The sequence below is a fragment of the Nicotiana tomentosiformis genome, chromosome 2 (genome assembly GCF_000390325.3).
Source record: "Nicotiana tomentosiformis chromosome 2, ASM39032v3, whole genome shotgun sequence".
NCBI lineage: Eukaryota > Viridiplantae > Streptophyta > Magnoliopsida > Solanales > Solanaceae > Nicotiana > Nicotiana tomentosiformis.
The window spans coordinates 107595190-107603427 of NC_090813.1; the positions used below are offsets into that span (position 1 = coordinate 107595190).

General features: G+C 36.5%; 1 protein-coding gene across 1 annotated transcript; it reads left to right on the forward strand.

Moving 5' to 3' along the window:
- The first annotated feature begins 960 nt into the window (after positions 1-960).
- LOC104089651 (protein CROWDED NUCLEI 4) lies at positions 961-6970 on the forward strand. Its single transcript, XM_009594596.4, has 8 exons — positions 961-1455; positions 1824-2033; positions 2110-2363; positions 3273-3543; positions 3652-3735; positions 3822-5332; positions 5470-5632; positions 6468-6970. The coding sequence occupies exons 1-8, from the start codon at positions 1249-1251 to the stop codon at positions 6579-6581; spliced, it is 2814 nt and encodes a 937-aa protein (XP_009592891.1). The 5' UTR covers positions 961-1248; the 3' UTR covers positions 6582-6970.
- Positions 6971-8238: the final 1268 nt, after the last annotated feature.

Below are 8238 nucleotides of genomic sequence, written 5' to 3' on the forward strand. Positions count from 1 at the left end.
CAGATTTGTACATTTGGGGATATATTGTAAACCTGAAATACCTAATATAAGTATCTCATGTATAGTTGTTTTTTAGCTAAGTGATTTACTATATTCACTTTGTGTCACCTGTGTATTGGTCAAATGTAATTGAGTACTAAATTCGGAATATTTGTAATTTTCCGAACTTGGGTCATCTGTGTATTGGTCAAATCACAAATGTAATTGAGTAATCATAAACTTAATGTGGATTGGCATGGTTAAAAGTGAAGCATTTAAACTTTATGTATACTCGGTGAAATCGTAACTTCTTATAATTTTCTGTTTTACAATGATTATAAAGTATACGTTTTCAAGGAATCTTTTGTTTTGTATTGAACTAAGTTCTTAACTTTTCCTCTTAACTTCTCAACTTACAGTAAATTTGAATTTGAATGAGGTTTTTGGAAAAGTAAAAGGACGTAGCAAACTTTTTCCTTTACACTTAAATTAAATTATCTAAAGTTAAAAAAAGAAAGAGTAGATCCATGCAATAAGTCATAGTTCTGTTAATTACCTCATTTAACTTGGTTGACTTTAGTGTCTTAAGCTTTAATAATCCACTTGGGATCTTATGTATCAAAACTCATAGTAATTGATTAATATCATATTGTATAATCTAGTTAGAAAAATCCGTTGCCAAACGGAAGTTCAAGATTTGAATAATTAAAAATTAAATTTGCTCTCACTAATCTGGATGGGAGACGTTGCCAGCTAAGGTTCCATCCGCAAACCAAAAATTTCTAAATTAAACCCACTTTTAAATTTCAAAAATTAGCTTCTAATTTAGGTAATAAAAAAGTCTTTTTCCTTTTTTAAACTTGCCATCCGTAAACTCGACCTAAAATTTACCGTTAATAAAACGACGCCGTTGAGAGTCGGCTAAGCTTATCACTGAAGTCTTGTTGAAGCAAAAAACCAGTAAAATTTTCAAGAGACTTCAAATCGATTATTATTACTCGTCAAACGTTGGAGCAGCCAAGTCCACTTTGCATAGAGAAAGAGAGAGAGAATCAGAGCCAACAAAGCAAGTGTGAGTGAAAGTGAGAAAAATAGCAAAAAGGCAAAAGAAGAAAGCAGAAAAAAGTTTGTGTGGAGTCCCCACCAATACCATCAACTGCATTGTTCTTGTGAAGGGGAAAGTAAAGGGGCTTATTAGGCAAGAATTCAACAAATTGATTAAGATAAGTCGAATCTTTGATTTTCATCAAAAGTGTAGAGAAATCAAGAATGACAAGTCCAGGGTCAGAGAGACTGGCTTTGACTCCGGTGAATCGAACGCTTGTTTCGGCGTCAGGTAGGGTTTCAAGTTCAAGAACCCCTTTGACAGATGAAGTCATATGGAAGCGACTGCGTGAAGCTGGGTTTGATGAGGACTCCATTAAACGCAGAGATAAAGCAGCTCTTATTGCCTATATTGCCAAACTCGAAGCTGAGGTCTGTTAATTAATTTTACACTTTATTATTTTACGTTTTAAAGATTTATTACTAGACCCAACTTGTTTGTGACTAAGGCTCAGCGTATTGATTGGTTAATGATATACCCCCTTAAATTCTGCTATGTCTTTTTTTGCTTTCTTTTTTTGGGGCGGTTGAATTTATTATCATAGTATTGTCATATGTACTCGTTTTTGTTGAGGGCATACCTACTGTTTAATTTGCCCAAGTTCCATTCTAGTAATGTTCTTTATGCCCCTTTAGGAATATTGCTTGAATGTAATAAATATCAAAGTCTATATTGCACCTTGGTATTTTCAATTTATTGGCTAACTTGGTTCATGATGGCATCTCTGTACTGGATGTAGCTGTATGACCATCAATATCAGATGGGTCTTCTCATCCTGGAAAGGAAGGAGTGGGATTCCAAGAATGAACAATTTAAAGCAGCTTCCGAGTCAGCTGAATTCTTATACAAGCGCGAACGCGCTGCACGTCAGGCTGATGAGGCTGAAGCTAAGAAACGTGAAGATAATCTGAAGAAAGCTCTTGGGATTGAGAAAGAATGCGTTGCAAACGTATGATTACTCTGCTTGTTTGCTTCCCCAAGTTGTTCTTTCATGATCTTGCTGACATATTTTGAATTTTAAACAGATTGAGAAAGCGTTGCATGAGATGCGAGCAGAATGTGCTGAATCAAAAGTTGCATCTGAAATTAAATTGGCTGAAGCACGAAGCATGATGGAGGATGCTCAGAAGAAATACGCTGATGCAGAGGAAAAGTTGCGTAAAGCAGAATCCTTGGAAGCAGAAGCCAGCCTTTTTCAGCGTAGTGCAGAAAGAAAATTACGTGAAGTTGAGGCACGAGAAGATGATCTTAGGAGACAGACATTATCATTCAAGTCAAAGTATGTGCTTAAAGTTGATAAGGATGTTCTTCTATTTGTAATGTGGTTTGATGTGTGCTGGGCTCATGTTTTCCTAGTAGTTATTGTTACTCGACCATTAGCTTCTTCTTTTAAAAAAAAGGATTCTAGACTGAGAAACACCACTCAGGTTCAACTGCTTGCATGTATTGTACCTTGTTCACTAAGATGATATTCTCTTCAAACTCGCCAGGACTTTGGTTCAATGGCAAAGGTAGTACAGCCCGGTATATGTGGTAGACGCACATCTGCTATTTAAGTGGAGAAGGGTAGAGGGATGTGCCCGTTATCCACTGAGTTCCGAATCTAGGAAACGGATTTGTCGGTTGTTAGGATAAAAGAAAAGAAAAGGAAAATATGCTATTCTCTTTGAAGTATTATTTATAGGATTGCCTGCCCAGTGTGGTTGGAAAAAAAAATCATAGACATTTGTTGCGGATAAATATTTACTTGAGTCTTCTGAAAAAATTAGATGTTTACAGAATATGTATTTTGGTGTAGGAAGACTTTATGTAAATAATTTTGACTGCGGACTGAATTTCATAGATTAGTTGCTTACTTAAAGGAATGAAAGTCATATATATTTTGTCATATTTTTCAGTACCCACTTGGTGCTGAAGTTAGTTGATTAAAAGATTTCTATCTTATCTCTAAAAAATAAAGGATAAAACGGCATTCATGAAATTGACACTTATCTGTAACTATGTGAATTTTCCACACCAAAAGATTCAATTGTTTCATTCCTTTCAACTAAGGGAATGATCATATTTTAGGTAGTCTAGGACTCTAGGTAGGAAAAGATAATTGCTTGATGATATCCTCTATGGAGGCACACGTGCTATTCTTTTCCTCATGCACATGATTAAGTTAGCATTTTCTATAATCTGTCAGTTGTGAAGCTAAAGAGAAAGAGATCCATCTGGAGAAACAATCTTTATCTGAAAGGCTGAAAACTCTACAGCGGTCGCAGGAAGAGTTACTTGATGCTCAGGCTTTGCTCAATAAGAGGGAAGATTTTATATTTAACAGATCTCAAGAACTGAACAGACGCGAGAAAGACTTAGACAATGCTAAATTAAATTTGGAGAATGACGTTAAAGCCCTGAATGAGGAAAAGCACAATCTGGAGCTGAAACTTAAGCCTATATCTGCAAGAGAGGAAGTGAGCCTATTTCTCTCTTCTTCTATACTGAGCTTATTATGTATATTAGCCTTTTCTGATGAAAGATATTGAAGAATTTATTTACCCAATTGTCGTGTCTTTTCACAGGCCGTAATAAAAAAGGAATGTGAGCTTACCAAGAAAGAGGAAGAACTACTGCTATTACAGGGGAAGCTTGAAAGCAAGGAGATCGTAAGTTTTGACACTAAAGTAAACTATCTTTCCATCCTTTACTGAGAAATACCTTTGTTTTCTGATTACTCTGATGAACCATGCAGGGTGGCGTTAAACAGGTTATGGCTAATCAGGAGGCCACGCTAGTAACTAAGATTTCCTCTATCGAGGTGGAGTTGGAAACAAAACGAAAATTGGTGGAAGGTGAGATTCAGACCAAGAGGCGGGCTTGGGAGTTGAAAGATATGGATATTAAGCATCGGGAGGACCTACTTGCTGACAAGGAACACGATTTGGAGATTCAATCAAGAACACTGGTTGAGAAGGAGAAAGAGTTGGAAGACAGGTTACATGTTATTGAGGAAAAGGAAAGAAACCTCCAAGCTACTGAAAAAGAGATAGAGTTGAAGAGAACAGTTTTGCAGCAAGAAAGGGAAGGAATTAACAAAATGAAAAATGATCTTGAAAAGTCTGCGAAAATGCTGGATGAAAAAAGAAAAACCATCGACCATGAGGAAGAAAATGTGGAGGCTATGAAAAGTGAAACTCAAGAGTTGCTGATTCTGGAAACAAGGCTAAAGCAAGAGATTGATATGATTAGAGAGGAGAAAGAAGAGATTGAAAAGGAGGCAGATCGGTTGAAAGCAGAGAAAGCTAAATTTGAGACTGAATGGGAGGTAATTGATGAGAAAAGAGAAGAGTTGCAGAAAGAAGCTGAACGTGTGGCTGAGGAGAGGATAGCCATTTCTAAGCTTCTTAAGGATAGCCGTGACAGCCTGAAAGCAGAGAAGAATGCAATTCAAGAAGAATATAAACAAAATCTGGAGTCACTTTCTCGTGACCGTGAAGCCTTCATGTATGAAATTGAGTGTGAGCGTGCAGAATGGTTTAGCAAAATTCAGAAAGAACGTGAAAACTTTTTGTTGGATGTTGAGATGCAGAAGAAAGAGCTAGAGAACCGCATTGAAAAAAGGCGTGAAGAAATAGAGACTGACCTAAAAGAAAAGGAAAAGGCCTTTGAGGAACAAAAGAAAAGAGAACTTCAGGATATTGCATCTCAGAGGGAGACTGTGGAGAAGGAATTGGAGCATGTTGGGCTGGAGTTGAAGAAACTAGATGCTGAGAGAAAAGATATCAATTTGGATCGTGAGAGAAGGGACAAAGAGTGGGCAGAGCTAAATAATGCTATAGAAGAGCTTAAGGTGCAAAGGCTGAAATTAGAGAAACAAAGGGAATTACTTCATGCTGATAGGGAGGAGATTCTTGCTCAGATTGAGCAGTTAAAAAAATTGGAGGATGTTAAGATCATACCAGATCGTATTGTCACTCCCAAAAAATTACATTCGGATCTACAATCCAATAAACATTCTGCAAAAAGGTTTCCGAAGCATCCCTCGGTACTGGATGCTAGTCCGAATGGTAATTATAATAATGGTGTTAGACAAGATATTTCTTCCATCATTAAAGAAAACGACAGTTCATCTTCTCCTCTCTCTACTCCATTCTCGTGGCTTAAGAGATGTGCTGATACATTGCTTGATCGTACACAAAGTAACAAAAGGCGGAGGGAAAATGGGGATTTTACAAGTCAATCGACCGAGAATGGTGCATCACGGTAATTCTCTGCTCTTAATAGCTGACATGTGGAGTAGCACACACTTTTCTGTTATCCCACTTCCCCTTCTGTATGTTATAAAGTAGAAATTGAATATTGTTTTGATGACTTTATTTTTTTTTTCTGGTCCTTTCTAGTCCATTATCAACAGCACCAGACGCACCAGAAGTTGAACACTTGGAAGTGCCACCTGGCCAAACTCCCATTGCTGCAGCGGAGACCACTGTGTATGTTGATAAAATTGTTACTGTTCGAGAAGTGACAACAATCGATGTTAAAAAAGCCACGGAGGCAAGTCAGGTAAGCCTATTGTCTTTATAAGGTTACGATTGCTTACAGCTTCATGATGATTTGAAATTATCTACTTTTTATAATTTTATATATGGAATGATTTCCGCCTTAACACCGCAGAGTAGTGTTAGAGTAGTCTTAGGTATTATGGGATACATTGAGTAATCTTCTGTCTTGATTCCTGGTGTACTCTCTGTTTGTCCTTATTTTATTTTATTTTCTATAACCCACATTTATGCTTTTAAACTTTAGATAACTACTCAGCATTCTAATTATGTGAAACTCAGGCAGTGAATTGTATCCTCGTTTTTCAATGTACATACCAATACACTGATAGATATAAGTTAGGAGGCAAGTCTATATTGTCGTATGCACTAATAGAAAGGAAACTCTATTAGTTCAAGTCCTAATTCTATTTTGAGTAATCTGAAATTTGTGTCCTCTCATAGAAAGGAAACTTTTCTCTAAAATATCAGTTCCTTTTTAATATCCTACCATAAAAATGTTATCGTGGGGCCTACTTTCTCACCAAAGAGAGTTTGAAATCTTTCACAAATACAATATTTCTACTTTTAGACCCTCACATATGTAAGTACAATAAATTCCAACTTTCACTTTAATACCTGTTCCCTCCCAGTTATATTACGAAGAGAGTATGATTAAGAGTCTGGTTTCATCGAATTGAAGAGGCTATCCTTGTTGGTATTGGTTGTGGCTGTTGAATTCAGCTTTTGATTTGCCTCTCTTCTCCCCAAATTATCTTTTTTTACGTGAGAATTTCCCCAAATTACCTTTTTCTTTTCACGTTCTGTTTGATGTGAATCATTAAAGCATGCTGCTGCAGGAGACTCTGTCTGGGGAAAGTGGTCAGAAGGTGAGGAACAATGGTAGCTTGGAATCAGATCAAAATGGGAAGCTTGAGGGCAGATCCCGAAGGACTAGGGCAAAGAGGAAGTAGTGAGATTGCCAGATGTGAGAAGAGTAGCACTTGAGCCTCAAATAATTTGCTGTTTGCTTTTTGTTCTTTATTTGAAATTTTCAGGTCCTCCTACAAAAAATTTCAAGCTAACGACTGATCGTGACTGGTGGTGCCATGTTTGTTGACTCATTATGTGCATCCCAAACATGTAAATGTCTCAGGCTAACTCATACTCTTTAAGTATTTTGTAAATGGTAATTTTTAGAATAGGTACGGTTGTGAATGTTTAGTGTTTATCAAAGAGCTGTGGTTGTAAGTAACATTATATCAAGTGGTTTGCGTGTTATCTGCTATTTTGTTCTGCTTATTGTGGTAAATGCAACTTAGCACTGAGATTTTGGGGATTATGTAGTAGTGAATTCGAGTTATTTGTGCTTTTTCCCCAGTTCTACGAGTTTTTAGACCAAGGCATTAGTATTTGGTTGATCTATTTTATTATTATACCATGTATGTTTACCGTGGCGGAGCCACATAGCTCCAAGGGGTGTTCCACCTTTTACAACAACAACAAATCCAATGTAATCCCACAAGTGGGGTTTGGAGATGATAGTATGTACGCAGATCTTACCCCTACCTTCAAGAAGGCAGATAGACTGTTTTCGAAAGACTCTCGGCTTAGGAAAGAAAAAAGGAAGGGCAACAACAATCGCACCAATTATAAAACTGAAGCAATAATACAAAGATACAATATCTATCCACCTCTTAGATAGGTAAAAATTATATATATATATATTGAACTTCCTTAGATTTATTTGTGTATCTACTTCTAAGGATGATGCTTGAGCAATGACGAGGTATCAGGGGATGAACGAGGAGATGGGTTCTCTCAATGATCTGTAAGTGTTGTGGTTGTAAAACTTATGTATTATTTGACAATATTCAAGTTGGTGAATGAAGAATGTGTGATGTCCATTATACTAAAATGTAGGCTTACGTTTATTGCTCTCCAAAAAGAACGTAAAATTTGGTATGAGATTTTGATCTCTAGAGTTCTTTTATTATTTAACAGAAAATGTAAATTGCACATTAAATACAGGACCATGCTTCAAGTTCTTTGTTTACATTTACGGAATTATTAAGGCTTCTAGGTTCAATTTAAGGCGCTCTGGCCAAGTCATTTTTTTCCTCATTTCTTTTTGTATGGTTCACTTTGCAGACCTATCCTGTGGTAAAAATAATAATAAATGGAACACAGAGAAGAAAGATTTTAAATATGAGAAAGTCCCCTTTGGATTCGAGAAGGAAATGAAGAAAGCGTTTCTAACTTTATTTTCGGAGATATGTTGGAATTTAAGGTGGACGACTGTTTGACATCAGGACCTATACAAGAGAAATTGGAGCAATTGAAGTCCAACAATGATCTTGCTTAAGACAAATTTCCAACAATGAACTTACTCTGTCAACTTTTCAAACTTACTTTGAAGTCAAACTTCTCTGTTGTCCCATTGATAATGTAATCCGCTCATATGTCGCACAAATCTGAATCTCGCATAGAATCCATAAATGATCAAAGCATGTCAAATGGAGAAAAGTTAAATTTTGTTTGGTGTTAGGATTTACAACTTTTAATGGAGACAGGATTTACAACAATCAAACAATGTAGAGCAGGGAATCAGCAAAAAATTTGATTGTCCAC

Coding starts and splice junctions, on each gene's coding strand:
- LOC104089651 (XM_009594596.4), top strand. CDS start 1,249: ATGACAAGTCCAGGGTCAGAGAGACTGGCTTTGACTCCGGTGAATCGA. Junction 3,544..3,651: donor CTATATCTGCAAGAGAGGAA/GTGAGCCTATTT, acceptor GTCTTTTCACAG/GCCGTAATAAAAAAGGAATG. Junction 3,736..3,821: donor AGCTTGAAAGCAAGGAGATC/GTAAGTTTTGAC, acceptor TGAACCATGCAG/GGTGGCGTTAAACAGGTTAT.